We start from the raw sequence: 17617 nt of genomic DNA, 5'->3' as shown, positions 1-17617 counted from the left end.
ATCTTTTTGTTTTTTCACTGTCTAATTTGGGTGAGTTACAATTATATTTATATAGGTCGAAGTTTACATATTTTGTCCGTTTATAATAAGGTTCCGAGATTAATGCTACTAAATTCGGAATTTACATCATATATATTTTTACTTTAGAACTTCAAGAAAATCCTATAAAGAGGGAATTAGTGTACTATTAATGCAAGTTGCGTACCTTTCCGTACAATGTGTGGACCTGCAATAGGACTTTACTATTGTATTGGCTAAATCACTATTGTTGTTTCTCTTGGCCAGCCTGCAGTGTATTTGAGCAAAGAAGATAAGAATTGCTTCAACTTGCCACATCTTTGTCCCTAATTAAAGTTATCTCTATGTGAACATTAGATATCTCTTTGGAAAGAATATTTTTATTTCTTTTTTGAGTTTAATTATCTGATATTCGACTCACTCACTAATTCAATTAATTCAAGTTTGTGCTAGGTAGATCTACTAAGAAAAGAAAAGCGCTAGAAAAGGTTAGAGTTCCAGACTTTGATTGAGATTGAAAGATTCCAACTGCACTTACAATGAGGATTAATTTAATGGTCAATTATATGAAGTAGTGACCGACAAGAGTTTTTGTGAAGTAATAATTACTCTTTCATCATTAACCACATGTCTCGGGTTTGAGTCCCTGGATATGTAGTCGTCTTTATTAGGGAACGCTTTACCATTCAATGTGGGATTTCCCGACACGAATTCGGATTTAATCGGATCCCAATATAGGTACCGAACACCAGATAAAAAACCAAAAACAATATATTATATGAAGTAGTAACGAACTGATAGAAAGGAAAATAACATTTTGTGAAATTGAAACTCTGCACAAGAACTTGCAGCCATTAGATTACAAGCCAATTCTGTCGAGGAAAGTATAATCACATCAATTATGACAAAGAATTACGGAAAGAGGAACAGTAACAACAACCAAGAATTGTTTTAATATTTTCTATAATTGTGTCATCAAAACGATTAATCCTTGGTGATTTGTGAAGCTTCTTTTCCATCTTGCACCTTTTAGTCAAACCTGAATAGTAGTGAAAACGAAACAAGAACTTCAACTAATTCCTAAAATACATGTTGAAGTTAAATGTTAGTTATGAGCTTTTTTTCCAATTTGCTAATCCAATGGATGTGGTACTTTTCAGAGATGCGATTAAAGCTCAGTAGTTCAACAATCAATTAATTTGGGACCCAATTCAAAATTAATTAAATTAACTAAAATATACAAAGAGTCCACTCAATGTCAACATGAAGTCGGACATAGAAATAATTGGAAAATATTGTCTATAACCTGCCAAATGCCAAGTTGCAAAATTTGTTGTAGAAAGATTCACTGAATTTCAGATACCCCCAACTGGATTTGAAACAAGGATGGAGCTAAAAGGAAAGCCGTTGCATAATGCATTTCGTGTTTACGCAGAGTCCGGGGAAAGGTCGCACCTTAAGGGATGAGATATAGACAACTTATCATAATACAAATATTAGTAACTGCTTTTACGGTTCGAACTCGTGATCTATAGGTCACACGTAAATAACTTTATTATTGCTTCAAAACTCCCCTCCGAAACAAAGATGGACATCCTAATAATAAAGACCCCAACTCAACATGCAGAGGTCACAAAATCCTACTGCTTACTTCAAAACCATAAATATCCAATCCACACTTAAAGCTATGGTTTCTTCTTGTTATTTTAGATATTTCTAGTTTCTTCATTAACTTGTATGAGATTATACCTTAGGTGACTTATAAAGAGTCCGAATACTTTTAATAATTTGAGGTCTGCTAGAGAAAAATCGTACGAACTTAGGAGCACTTATAGTATCTCTCAAATTTAGAGATTATATAACTTTAATCGACATAATCAACCAAAATTTACAAGTATCCTAACTCCCAAGATATTTTGTACGGGTCGGCTCCTAACTTAGCTCCCGTTTAGACATTAATTTTAGCTATTTTTTTCCAAAAATTATTAAAAATATTATTTGTTCATGAAATTTGATCAAGTTCCAAAAATTAGTTTGGGCTAGTTTTTGAGTGAAAATTTTCCTTATAGTTACAAAACTTCAATCTTTCTCAAATAAAATGCATGTCCAAAATAACCTCAATTTCCAAAAAATATTTTTCAATACAATTTTAATTTTTTTTTTTTTCAAGTTTCAACTAATCTATGTCCCAACGCTAGCTATAACTAACTAACCAGCTGTTTGGACATTTAACGTAGCTCTTGTTCTTCGTAAGTAATGGAGATGTGTAATATGCACCGTTGGTGGTATAAAGAATATTTATATCATTAGGTCACCTTTACTTGTTGCATACGAAAATTTATTTTATTTTTGAGATTATAAATCTCAAATTTTAAAAAGATCTACCAATAAATATTCTTTAGATGATATGAGATATAAAAAATATATTAACAGATGAAATATATAACTTAAACTCTTAAAACCGCAGCACTTCTTTATACATTTTCAATCTCCAAAGTAAAAAATTTAACATAACATCTCCATCCCCTGATCTCTTCTTCTTTTCCGGCCAATATTCGCCGGAGCACCAGACTTTCCGGCATCCAACGGAAAATTTAAAATAGCTTTTCTACCTCTCATCTTAAATGCAGCACAATCATAAGCTCTAGCTGCATCCACGTCAGCATCAAAAGTACCTAACCAAATCCTTGACCCTTTTTTATTAGGATCTCTGATCTCTGCTGCAAATTTACCCCACGGCCTTCTCCTTACTCCTCTGTAATTCTTCTTATCATTTTCATTATTATTACCACTCATTGTATCCGATGAAATAGTCGACCTGGAACTAACACAGCTGTCGGATGTTGGGCTAAGATTAGTGTCTGAATTTGTATTGAATTCTGGGAAATCGCTGAAATAATGGGAAATTGGTGAATTTGGGTACGATGTAGGAGAATCTGAGAGTGAATTATTGGAAGTAGAAGGCTCTGTTTTTACTGAGGTCAAAGTAGGGGAGATATGATCGGTAAAACAAGAATTAAGGCTGTCGATAAATGATTCTTTACTTGTGAAATCTTCAAGGAGATGTTGTCGAATGAGCTCTAACGTTAATCCCTCTTCTTGTGTTGTCATTGCAGTATTGTCTGAATTTTTTACTAAAAGAAGTTTGAAAAAATTGAAATGAGTGTGGTTTTGTGTTTTTGTATATATATATATATATATACAGGGGTGAACCTATATATATATACCCCATATGATGGCATAACTTCGGAAAAAATATACGTATATCTATTATACCAAAAAGGCCCTAAAAATTCTTATATTAAATATGATGGCAGGGATAATTTGGAAAACTAAAATATGCATACAATGCTAGTATACATATATCTCAAAACAGCAGAGTTTGTGATTAGTTGGAAATAAGAGAAAGCAACCTTCTTATATATATTTGTTAATTTTAGAAAGAGTTATCCATAAATTTAGAAGCGTATTTTGTTAATTTTAGTAAGAGTTTGTGATTTGCTTGCCGGAAAAAGAAAAGCAACTTTGTACGTATATGTTAGAGTTCAACTGTTCAATTTGTACGTAAATGCGGACTTATGATTTGAAGGTTATGAAATTTTTTAAATGATCTTATGATTCAAGAATAATCGGACCAACGAACTGAGTTCCAAACTTAATATTCTTATATATTTAATAAATTTTTTAATATACATATAAAATATAAGCAAAAACTACTAGGTTCACGTGAATTCATACATAATACCAATCCGGCCCTAGTTGTATACACTTTTGGTGTACCAAAATTTCTATCACATGATTTACTAAAAAGATAACAATATCTAACTACTCATAATAAATAAAATTTAATCTTTAAATTATAAATGTTAAATTATACTTGTATGGGTCGTTTGGTATGATAGATGAGCAAAAATAATTTTGGAATACCATAAAAGTTATGGTAGAATGGTAAGTCTCCGTCATCCTTAATCAGAAATATCGGGTTCGAGCCTTGGGTATGTAGTCGCCTTTGTCAGAGAGTACTTTACCCTAACGAGGGACTTCTCGACGCGAATCCGGATATAACATACTAAATAGTAAATAGTAAAAAATAATACCAAGATAACTTCCCCATATAACTAATTTGAGTATAACTAATCTCAAATAACTTATCTTAAAACCAAACCGTCCCACAGTGTACTAGTTAATTATGTCATCGTATAAGTGGGGTTTACCGGTTTTGGACAACTACCCAAGTGGGAAGAATGCAAAAGATTTTCTCTGTTATCTTTATCAATCGGGGTGTAGTAGGGTCAATCTCTCATTAAATCCACCATCTTAAAACGTTGCTTTCAAGTGGAATAGCGTGACGATAACAAGCACAATCTAATGTGGGGTCTCTGTAAGCTAATACATATACAGAATTTATCCTGTCTTATAAAGATAAAAATGTTATTTTTAGTAGATTTTCCACTCAAGAAAAACACCTCAAAGCAATTTTAAAAAAGAAAATCAATAAGGAAAAATAATAAAGAAAAGTATTACAAAGTATTTGAAAAAAGGGGCATTAACAACATTAAAATAATAAGATATATAATCGCAATACAAGAAACAATATTTAATACATAAGAATCAAAGAATAGTACTAATACTAGTGACAAAAAAATAGAAGTAGATAATGAGCTCCAAACTACCACCCATCCTCTCCCATAAGAATGCGAGACAACACTCGGCTACCTATATACCGTAATGCGACCTCCATACCCTTTTATAGTCGTGCCCTCAGTGAACTTTCACTGAAGATGGAATAGAGCGATTTATGAAAGAATAATGAAGGATAAACTTAAACCTTTTTGAATTGTAAAGGGGGTAAATTTAGCCCTTTTTCTCTAGTTTAAATAAACCATATATAATGAAAGCTTTTGTTGCACTGGTCCAAAAATAAAAGGTCCTAATATACATACATTGTCACTGGTGAATATAGTTGCTCTGCTCTCATCGTACACGAAGCATTAATTAATCGTGCCAAAATTTCCTTACTGGAGTGAGCAAAAGTCAAGTGAAAACATTCAACACAAAAATCACGAAAAGGACAAAAGATTTACGGGACATCTTTACAGTAACTTCAGTGTGCTTTTATTGCCTATTGACATGCATAATCAATCTATTATTACGCATACTACTAAAAACCAAAAATTAGCGACAAGTAACTTTTGTAGTTAAACAATAAAATTAGTAGTTAATCACAAATTAGCGATGAATTATAAAAAAACTGTTAGTTACGAGCTATATAGAGATGAAATTAATAGTTGATTCTATTTTTTTAAGACCAAAATGCTAATGCAAGAGAAAATCATGAGGGTGAAGAGTGATGAATCTTTGTTTTCCAAGATCAACTTCTTACATTACATCTAAACTCTTCTTCTCATACTTTCTAAGAATGTTGTCTATTGTGCATGTTGAGGTTTTAATTTAAGATGTAATATTCTTAAAATGAGGGTGAATGGGAAATGGAGGGAAAATGAAATTTTGAGTAAAATTTTAAGTTTTCCCTCTTAACAATGAGACATTGTCCCATATTGGAAGTGGAAGACATTTTTGGTGGGTATATATATAATTGCTCTTCTTGTAGCTCTTAAAGAGTTAAGAAGAAAGCAAGCCTCGCGCCGTCGTCGTCGTCGCTCGCTCGGCTTCGGCTTCGGCTACGGCTACGGGAATGAAACCCTAGTTCCTCCCGCTCCATCCAAATAAATGCTAAAAGATTTAAATGCATACCATTTATAATGAGCCTCTTGACAAAAAACCAAATATATTGATTAAATCATCAGATATCGATTTAACCTCCATGTTGAAACATTACAATGAGTCTGTTCTAGAGTTTTCAAATGGATAATTCGATTTAGGTCAGTTTAGATTGCTTTAAAGCAGTTGAGATTGAATTGGTTATGTTCCCAACCGTCTACTTAGGATTTAAGGATGTTGAAATAATTACACTTTTACAAGTCAACATTGATAATATTGGAGTCTCAATATAGTTCAAGTAATAAATCAACGATGACCCAACTCGTCTAAAGTTTACCTAAATCAAAATAGATTCAGTCAAGTTATAATGAGCATTAATTCATCACTAAACCGCCAAACTCTAATTTTAATTAGGTGACTTACAATTTTATAGGTCAAATTTACATGTTTAGTTCGTTTATAATAGGTTGAGAGACTAATGTTGTACTAAATTCAAAATTTTCAGTATACATTTATTGTACTATGACTTAAAGAAAATCCTATAACCAAAAGAGGTGACCGGCGATGTACTAAATGCAAGTTGCGCGGGAACTTTAGTAGTCTAGTTAATTGACTGCTCAAATATTTAGCTAGCTTTTGACCATAGATTCTCAAATTTATTCTGAAAAATTTGATTTGGGTGAAGTTTGGTTTGGAGATAAAAATGTGTTTGGACATCTGTTTTGGGTGAAGTTTGGTTTGAAAAAAACATGAAACATGACTTATACCCACAAGTTCTAAAAACTATCACAAATACCCAACAATACTATTATCAATAACATTCATTATATTATCGCAAACCATAGTCCTGAACATAAATAAATTTGATATAAAATTATCATTTTTATAATGAACTACATGATACACTATCAGATGACCGAGAAGACGAAGCAAATCGTTACAAAATAATAAATGATGGGCTCTTTTATAAAATACAAAAGTTTGGGACAATTTTTAAAAAATATAATAGTGATATTTTTTTGCCCAAAACCAGCTATTGAACTGGATTTGGGAATTTAGGTTTTGAATTTTGGAAATTTGTCAAAATGTAGATAAATCTATGACTAAACATGTATTTGCCAAAAAATATCCAAATATTTTTTGACAAAATTTATGGTCAAACATGTCTTTAATCTTTTTTTGAGAATTCAATTATCCACCTTGTAATTCCTCTTTCCGTTTCTCCTGAAAAAAATGCAAGTTGCACGTACTTGTCCGTACCATGGGTGGACCTGCAAGAGGACTTTATAACATGTTAAATCGTATTGACAAACGTCTTTTGTTGTTTCTCATGGCCAGCCTGCAGTAATTGAGCAAAGAGGATAAGAATTGCCTCCACTTGCTGCATCTTTGTCCCCAATAATTAATTGAGTTGAATATTCTACTTTTTTTTTGCGATTTAATCAACGAATATTCAATTCACTAATTCAATAAATTTGGATTTGACTTAGCAGGCTTACTAAGGAAAAAAAAAGCAAAGCATTCCATATTTTCAAGGTTCGAGATCCAAATTTAGATATCTAATTAAAGATAAAAGCATTATAATTATTTGATCGTGCATCTCGGTGGTTAATAACTCACATTTTTATCCAATTACGACGGGATTGATTTAGTGATCCACTAATAGTAAATTTAACAAAAATATATCATAGGTAAATGTGGATGAAATAGTGACAAAAATAAGGTAGGAGAAAAGAACATTTTTGTGAAATTGAAACCCTCCACACTTTCGACCAATAGATTTCAAGTCAATTCTTAACTCGTGTTTGTTTTAACTTTTTGCTTGCGAACATTATATTGTTGCTTCTACATTTCCGATTATTGTGGATTTAAAGGAATTATATATTTTGATGTTTCTTTTTCCATCTTGCAACTTGAAAGAAAAGACTCAAATTGTGGAAATTTTCTCCTTGTAATTCTATTCAGAGTACTCTCCTCCTTATATACAAGTATATGTTGTAGATACAAAAGAATGTAAATAAATATTCCTATACACTTGTACTATTTTCTATTGGCTAATTGGGTAATTAAAATTAACAGAAATTATTCTTTACAATGTGTGTGCATGTGTTATTCACGTGTGGAAGCTTCTAGTGCTCTTTCCTCATATGAAATGAGAGTTGTTAAATGAATTGCTAGGATTTAGCCTTCTCTTCTCAAACCAACGTGCCAGATCTGATCTTAAGAAATTTGCATCAATGCTCATGATCTTAACACGTAGCACTTCATAAATTAAAATTAGTATCTCAATAAGATTTCGTCATATATAAACTCGAACCTCTCTTTGGAAACTCCGAAACCCTACACATCTTCCTCTCACTTCTTCTTCTCTTTTGTATGCTTACCTTCTTCATCATCCTTTGAATTAATATGGGGGTTCTAATCTTCAACATCCCCCCTTAAGGTGGAGGGGAGAGAATGGATCCCTAGCTTGCATAAAATACGGCGACGAGAACCCCCAGATAAGGGTTTGGTAAACAAATCAGCGAGTTGACAATCCGATGGAACAAAGGAAAGAGAGATCAAACCAGAGAGAAATTGTTGACGAACAAAATGGCAATCCAGTTCCGCATATTTGGTGCGTTCATGGAAGACTGGGTTGCGAGCTATGTGAATCGCCGCATGACTATCAGAATGAATAGGCACTGGTAAGGTAGGCTGGACAGTGAAATCTCCCAAAACACGAACGAGCCAAATGATCTATGTCGTTACTCGACACATTGAGCGATATTCAGCTTCGACAGTGGACAAAGAAATGGAAGCTTGCTTCTTGGATTTCCAGGAAATAGGCGCACCTCCAAGAGTAATGAAGAACCCACTCATTGATCGTCTAGAATCGCGACAGGCCACGCAATCAGCATCGTAAAAGGCCAAAAAATCAAAGGAAGATTGTGAAGATAAAAGAATTCCCTGTGAGGGATCTGTGCGGAGATATCTCAACACACGTTGAGCAGCAGAAAAATAAGAAAGACAAAACCTTTGCATGTACTGGCTTAGAGATAAAATAGCAAATGATAGGTCAGGTCTAGTGTTCGTCAAACAGTTGAGCTTGTCAACTAGATGGAGATAAAGGCTTGGGTAATCCATTTGTGGTTCTAAATCTGCTTGAAGCTTAGTGGAATGGTCAAAAGGTAAAGAAATCCAACCTCCCAAACAATCAAACTCATGTAGTAATTCTAAGGTAAATTTTCTTTGGCTGATAATGAACCCCTGCTTTTCTTTGAGTATTTCAATACCTAGGAAATAATGAATATCTCCTAAGTGTTTGACTCTAAATTCTGGATTAAGAAAAACAGTAATTTGTTCAATCTTTGTTGCATCATCCCCTGTGAGTAGGATATCGTCTACATATACTGCTAGAATAGACACAAGAGCTCCATTCTGTTTGTAGAAAAGAGAATAGTCATTGATTGAACTAGAATAACCTTTAAAACTCAAATCTCCTACAATTATGTCATACCACTATTTAGATGCATGTTTTAGCCCATAAAGAGACTTCTTCAAGAGACATAGTTGATTTGGTTTAGGTGGAAGAACACCTGCAGGGAATTTCATATAGACCTCTTCCTGCTATTCTCCATGGAGAAATACATTATTCACATCAAGTTGTGACACTCTCCAACCTTTCTTTACAGCCACTGTCAAAAGACACCTTATGGTAGTCATTTTTATCATTGGTGAAAAGGTTTCAAAATAGTCAATCCCTTCTCTTTGAATGTCCCCCCTAACTACTAACCTAGCTTTTAATCTTTCCATAACCCCATCTGAGTGATGCTTTACCTTGTACACCCATTTACAAGGTAAAGCTTTCTTCCATTGAGGCAAATCTACCACATCCCAAGTGTGGTTCAATTGTAATGATGCAATCTCTGCTTCCATAGATGTTTCCCATCTGGGGTGTATGGAAGCTTAGGCATAGCTATTAGGTTCAAATATAGTAGATAGTGATTTAACAAGTTGTTGATTGATAGCAGAAAGAGCTCCAAAAAAGAAAACCTCAGGTGTAGCAAACTGAGTGAAACAAGAACTAGTGAGATCAGACTGAGTGAAACAAGAACTAGTGAGATCAGACTGAATAATAGCATTGCACACATAGTCTTTCAAATAAGTAGATTTTTGAGAAACTCTGTCAGACTTCCTGATAGATGGTGGAGGTGTAGGAATCACATTTCTGGATAACGTGTGAATATATGAGTAGGAAGGGGTATAATATTCGCCTGAGATTAGTGTAATGTTAGTTGTAGGATGGGATGAATAGTGTGGAACTCTAAGTGAAGCGGGACTAGAACCAGATAACCTAATAGGTGTTGAAGGAGTGTCTGAAATAGGTGAATATGTTGAGGAAATAGATTGTAGATTATGTAGAGGAGGTTCAGTATTGGGAACTAGAGAGGGGGTATCGACTGTTGGTATATCTGGTGCATAGGTATGGTTAGTAGGAGTAGAACAAGAAGGAAAATAGGTGGAGGAATGTGGTGAATGAAAAGGAAAAAATTCTTCATGATATTTGATGTCCCTAGAAACAAATACTCCTTTTATATCTATGTTCATCACTTTGTATCCCTTTTGACTTTGTGCATAGCCTAAGAATATACAAGACTTAACTCTTGGTTAAAATTTCCCTCTATTCTGAGATAAAGTGGACACATAGCACAAGCAGCCAAAACTTCTTAGAACCTCATATGTAAGTTCTTTCCCAAACAAAATTGCATATGGTGTCTTGACTTTTAACACCTTGGAAGGGAACCTATTTATTAAAAATATTGCAGATAAAACACATTCTCCCCAATATTGAAGTGGAACCTTGTACTGGAAAAATAATCCTCTTGCAATTTCTAAAAGATGTCTATGTTTCCTCTCAACTATCCCATTCTGTTGAAGTGTAGCTACACTAGAGGTTTCATGAATAAACTCCTATTCTTGAAAGAATCTAGATTCTTGTGTTCCCTTTCCCAATTCCCAAGCATTGTTTGATCTCACCCTCTTTATTTCTTGTTAAACTGCCTTTTAACCATACAGAGAAAAGACTTTAAAACTGGAAAAGCATTATTTTTGGTACTTAGTAAAAAGGTCCAAGTGGCCCTACTAAAATCATCAAGTATGGTCAAAAAATAGTTGTAACCATTGTATGTAGTAGTCCTAAAAGGACCCCAAGTATCTATGTGAATGAGCTCAAATGTAGATATTGTTCTGATTTGGGTAATGGAAAAATAAAGTCTAGTTTGCCTTGCTTTAGCACAAATTTCACACACATCATTAAAATTTGAAGGGAAATTAACAAAATTCAATTTCTTCATTACTGAGAAAGGGCAGATGCCCAGCCTGGCATGCCATTGAGTTATATCTGAAATAGCATTAGCAAAAACTGGAACTAAAAAAAAAGAAACTTTACTAGGTACTAGACTTGAATCACTTTCTTTTGGAATGGAAATTATATTTTGACTAAATAAAATTCTAGACTCTGGACTTCTAGGCCCGCGTAGATATAATCCATCTCTTACTTCACCAAAAACTTATCCCATCCTCATTAAAGGGACCTCCAATAGACATTCACTAGAAGTAAGGTTGAAAATGCAATTGAATTGAGTGCAGAACTTATGAACAGACAACAAGTTATACTTGAAAGATGGAACATAAAGAAATCTTTCTTGAATCATATCAAGCTGAATGCAAACCTTTCCTATGTGTGTGAACAAAAAACTGAAAAGAATTAGGTAAAATTACATGTAAAGGCACAGGTAAAGGAGACAGAGTTAGGAAAGAATTGGAATCAAAACACATACATTCTAAGGCACCTGAATCAATTATTCAGATTTTAGTGTTAAAAACAGCAAGCCATGTCCCTGAATATTTAAGAATAATACCAACAACAACATTGACACTAATCTCTAAGGAAGCATTTCATGTACTTCCAACTTGTACCTGTTTGATTATGTTGACCAGTTCAGAAACCTGTTCTTTGCACAAACATTGTGTCTGATTGTTTGGATTTCCTTCATTGTTGTTACCAGACTTTCCATCACCCTGTTGATCTGCTACTACATCATTTGATTTTATTGCTCCTTAAAAATTCCCACCCTTGATAAACTGGAATTCATCAGGGAATCCTAAAAATCTGTAGCAATCAGCTCTTACATGTCTTATCTTTGAGAAATGTCTACATGTCACATTAGGATTAAACTTAGACTTCTTTAGCTTGAACTTATATTGTGTGTTTCTTGATTTTGTTGAGAATTCCACCCTTTTTGCACTTGGTTGATTTTCTGTGAAAATTTATTTTGTGTTCCTACCATGAAAGAATCCCCATCAGCAGGGTAGTGTGGGATCATATAGATCTTCCTTTGGTGCTCATCACGTAGTAACAGGGAGTAGGTTAGATCCATGTCAGGAATGGGATTGAGCATGAGAATGTTTCCCCTTGCTTGTGCATAAGCATTATTCAACCCCATTAGGAATTGAATGACCCTTTGGTCTTCCATGAATTTAGCCATCTTCTTCTTACCACGACAGATACATGCACAAGTGCACTCTAAGTGTGATTTAACAGAGTCCAGTTCATCCCATTGTCTCTTGAGAGTAGTGAAATAACCTAATATGTTGTTGTTTCCCCTGAATTCCTTTGGAAATTTTCTTTTGCAGATAGTAGAGCTTTGCTCAACTTAACTGCCCAAACCTGTGTTCTAGGTTGCTCCAAAGATCCTTAGTTGTTCTTGAGTAGATGTCATTTCCACCTACCTCTTTGGTCAAAGAGTTGAGCAACCAAAAGAAGATCATGTCATTGCACCTGCTCCATAATGAATAATCCTTGTCATCCATCGTTGGTTCAGCAGAAGTTCCATTTATCACGACCCAAAACTCAACATGTCGTGATGGCGCCTATCATGGTAGTAGGTAAGTTGACAACTCATACATTACCAATACTTCCAAATTTAAAGTATACTAGAATAGGTTTAAAAAAGTGAAAATATCATAAAACGGGATAAAATGTCATAACTCAATACAAACGTTTTCCCAAAATCAGGGTGTCACCGAGTACATGAACATCTATACAATACTAAGTCTAATACAATGTCTAAGAAAAATGGAAGCCGAATATATAAACTGAGCGATAGGGGGAAGGAGAGTCAAGGTCTGCGGACGTTATGGCAACTACCTTGATAGTCTCTAAATGACTGAACTCTGTGAATCAGCAACTGCCGTGACCGTAAATACCTGTATCTATACACGAAGTGCATGGGTATAGCGTGAGTACAACCAAATGAATAAGTAACAAATCTAACATTTGGGTCGAAAGTAGTAACGGGCTCGAACATTACAACCCACATACAGAATTAACAATACGGAAATTTACTGAAACTATGACAGTAATATCTCAGATATTCATAATCTGCAGGTAACGGTACAAGAATTTAGGCATGTTTCCTTGTTTAACAATTAAACTCGGAACATATAAAATATGTCAAGTCTGAATTATATGAGGAATATGACATCTCTATATCTACATGCCAATATGCATATCGTACGTGATCCAACAAAAGCCTCGAGCACTCGCACTCTCGGAGTACTCAACCTGACTGTCTCAATTAGCACACTCAATCACTCAACATTGTACGGGGTAGATCCAGCCCAAATGCAAATAAGTCTAAGGTAGATCCAACCCAAGTACAAATAAATCCAAGGCAGATCCAACCCAATACAAATGAATCAATAGCAACTGCGCTCACTGTGGGTGTGCAGACTCCGGAGGGGTATGTCCAGCTTAAGCGATATAATAAACCAAATCCAGGCATGAATGAATAATGTGTGTTGCGGCGTGCAGCCCGATCCCATAAATGTCTCTCACAAACAAGCCCTCGGCCTCACTGAATCATCAATCTCTTCAGTCTCTTGGGTTCACAACACTCCTGCTAAGCAACCTAAACCAATGATACAAGATGTGACTGTATATTGTAACGGAGACTGAGATATGATATGCAATGATTAATGCGACTGAGTACATAACATCAATTAAGCAAACAGCTTAATGGCAAAGATAAACCATTATGGGTCCCAATAATACCAGCTTATAGCCTCAACATGGTTTCTAGCATAAATCACACCTCAAGTGCTTTATCACATAGAGTACAATAATAATGTTCAGATAAGATAGATACATAGTTCCATGGAATCGACTAGATCACAATTACTACGGTGCACGCCCACATGCCCATCGTCTGGCATGCGCATCACCACAACACCAATCACATAACACGTAAATTATGATTTTATACCCTCAGACCCAACTTTATAAGTGTTACTTACATCAAACTATGCAAATCTCTACTCCAACAAGCCCTTGCCTCTCAAAACAGCCTCTAAATGCCTCGAATCTAGCCATAAAAAATTCGATACAATCAACACGAGCTAAAGGAATCAATTCCATAAGAAAATACTAAGTCCTTAATCAAAAGTCAAAAAGTCAACTCAAAAGTCGACCCCCAGGTCTACGTCTCGGAATCCAATAAAAGTCACAAAACCCGGAGCCCATTCAACGATGAATCCAACCATACCAAATTTATCAAATTCCTATACCAAAACACCACTCAAATCCCAAATTCCACCTAAAACACACACAAACTAGGTGGGAAATTCAATGGGGAAACAAGATTATTGAACAAGTAACTTACCTCAAGAAACCCCTCGAAAATACTCTCTAAAATCACCTTAGACTGAGTTTGCAAAGTCCAAAATGAGAAAAATCATGAGACCCCCGAATTTAACATTATGTCGAGTAGTTTCTGCCGTAATATTTCTACTTCTGCGGACCTGCCTCACCAGGCCTCCTTTCGCTTCAGCGATGCTTCCTCCGCATCTGCGAACTCGCAGGTGCGAAAATTCCCTTCGCACCTGCGTAACTCCCCCAGCTGGCCAATCTCCGCTTCGGCGCCCAATGCGTTGCATCTGCGACCACGCTGGTGCGGAACTTCACTCGAAATTCCCTTCTCCAAATTTTGATCTGTTAACCATCCGAACTCCACTGTTGTCCCCCGTGATCTCAACCAAACAAACCAACAAGTCCTAAAACATGCTACGAACTTAGTTGAGCCGTCAAATCACATCAAACAACATAAAAAAATACGAATTGCACCCCAATTCAAGCCTAATGAAATCTAAGGAATTCCAACTTCTACAATCGATGATGAAACCGTTCATATCAAGTCTGATTGACCTCAAATTTTACACACAGGTAATAAATTACATTAAGGACCTAATCCAACTGTTGGAACCAAATCCAAGCCTCATAACCACAAAGTCAACTCTCGGTGAATCTTCTAATTTTCTAACTTTCGCCATTTCAAGCCTAAATTAACTACGGACCTCTAAATCACCATCCAGACACACTCCCAAGTCCAAAATCATCCAACGTAGCTATCAGGGCCATCAAAACTCCATTCCAAAGTCGTTTACACATAAGTCAACATCCGATGAACCTTTTCAACTTAAGCTTCCAACCTTGAGACTAAGTGTCTCATCGCATTTTGAAACATCCCCGGAACCGAATCAACTACCCCGACAAGTCACGTAACAACAATTAAGCATAAAATGAGCAGTAAATGGGGGAATGGGTCTACAACACTCAAATCGACTAGCCGGGTCGTTACATCTTCCCACTCTTAAATAAAAGTTCATCCTCGAACTCGTCTAGAAACGTACTGCATCTCCCGCTCGGTCTCCCAAGTAGACCCCTCAACTAGCTGACGTTTCCACTGCACATTTATTGAAACTATGTCTTTTGACCTTAACTTTCAAACATGCTGATCCAAAATGGCCACCGGCTCCACATCATAAGTAAAATCACCATCCAACTGAACCGTCTAAAAAACAAATCATGAGATGGATCGCGGACATACTTCCGGAGCATAGAAATATGAAATACCGGATGAACACTTGACAGACTAGGCGGCAAGGCAAGATATCAAGCCACCTCTCCAATCCTCTGAAACACCTCTAACGACCTAATATACCTAGGGCTCAACTTTCCCTTCTTCTGGAACCTCATAACACCCTTCATGGGTAAAACCTTGAGCAGTACCTTCTCCCCAACCATGTAAGAAATATCACGTACCTTCCGATCTGCGTAACTCTTCTATCTAGACTGCACCATGCAAAGTCAATCCTGAATGAATTTAACCTTGTCCAAAGCATCCTGAACTAAGTCAGGACCCAATTGTCTAGCCTCACCCGGCTCAAACTATCCCACCGGAGACCGACACCAGCTATCATACAAAACCTCATATGGAGCCATCTGAATGCTCGATTGGTAGCTGTTATTGTAAGAAAACTCCGCGAGTGGCAAAATCTGATCCCAAGAACCCCCGAAATCTTTGACACAAGCATGTAGCATATCCTTCAATATCTTAATAGTGCGCTTGGACTGTTCGTCCATATGAAGGTAGAATGTTGTACTCAACTCGACCTAGGTACCCAATTCTCGCTGTAATGCTCTCCAAAACTACGATGTAAACTGCGTACCCCAATCTGAAATGATGGGCACTGGCACACCGTGAAGGCAAACTATCTCGCGGATGTAGATCTTAGCCAACCGCTCTGAAGAATAAGTAGTCCCCATTGGAATAAAGTGCGTGAACTTGGTCAACCGATCCACAATCACCCAAATAGTATCAAACTTCCTCGAAGTCCATGGGAGCCCAACTACAAAATCCATGGTGATACGCTACCATTTCCACTCCGAAATCTCAAGCCTCTGAAGCAATCCGCCCGATCTCTGATGCTCATGCTTCACCTTTTTACAATTCAGGCACCGAACTACAAACCCCACTATATCTTTCTTTATCCTCCTCCACCAATCGTGTTGCCTGAAGTCCTGGTACATCTTCGCAGCACCCGGATGAATATAATACCGTGAACTGTGGGCCTCCTCATGAATCAACTCATATATATATATATATATATATAATTCTTTTTATCCATATGTATATTAAATAATAAAAATCCCTTCGACACTTCTACTTCCAGTAATGACTAATGACGTCTGGCCCAGTATAGTATTACTCTAATAATTACTCTATTAAACTTTAGAAACCCTAACACTCACAAGTAAAATCTTAATTCTCATAAACAACAACAACTCATAACCAGCCTCCAGCTCCCTCGACCTCTAGGCTCGCCTAAGCCTATCCCTCTCGCCATAGCTAGAGCATATAGCAGCAGATGGTAAATTTAGTATTCATATTTAAGCTTAAAAGCAATGAAAATCTGCACATCTTTAGATTTTCACAAATTAGAGTAGTTAGAAAGATTAACTAGGCCTTATGAATAACCTAAACAAAAAGAAGGTTAAAATGAAGGGTTGGTTTTTCAAAAAGCAAAATAAATAAAGAATGGTGCAATCTGAAATAAATGCAAGTCTTAGGAATTACTCGAAGCTCACTCCCCCAACTCCTAGTTTACATTTTAAAGTACAATAAGTAGTACTTACTATATTTTTAACCATCCATCACTTGACAAATGTAATTGCCATGTTTGGAATTGCTGATGCACTGTTGGTTTTTTACTGGTATGTACTAATTATTGATAACAATGTAACATGATGGACCAAAATAGTCCTCTGTAATACAAATTGAACTAGGCCGATAAACCGTCCGATAATAGCTAAACCGATATCAATCTGCCTAATATCTTATCGAGTGGCTAGCAGATTAATACATTTAAAAATCGATAACCGATAAGCCGAACTGTTAAGAGTAATAATCGCTCGATTCGCCTGATGAGCAGCCCTACCTGTTGTGGTAGAACTGAACCCCAGAAGGAACACCGCTAAAACCACCTAAACCACGAG

At 35.8% G+C, this 17617-nt stretch overlaps 1 protein-coding gene across 1 annotated transcript; it reads right to left on the bottom strand.

The window, feature by feature from the left end:
- Positions 1 to 2454: 2454 nt before the first annotated feature.
- LOC104093597 (ethylene-responsive transcription factor ERF106-like) lies at positions 2455 to 3197 on the bottom strand. Its single transcript, XM_009599364.4, has one exon. It carries the CDS (start codon positions 3127 to 3129, stop codon positions 2524 to 2526), a length of 606 nt encoding a protein of 201 aa, XP_009597659.1. The 5' UTR covers positions 3130 to 3197; the 3' UTR covers positions 2455 to 2523.
- Positions 3198 to 17617: the final 14420 nt, after the last annotated feature.

This window comes from Nicotiana tomentosiformis, chromosome 5 (genome assembly GCF_000390325.3).
Source record: "Nicotiana tomentosiformis chromosome 5, ASM39032v3, whole genome shotgun sequence".
Lineage (NCBI taxonomy): Eukaryota > Viridiplantae > Streptophyta > Magnoliopsida > Solanales > Solanaceae > Nicotiana > Nicotiana tomentosiformis.
Note: the sequence above shows the minus strand (reverse complement) of the source record. Positions and strands in the feature narration are given on the sequence as shown.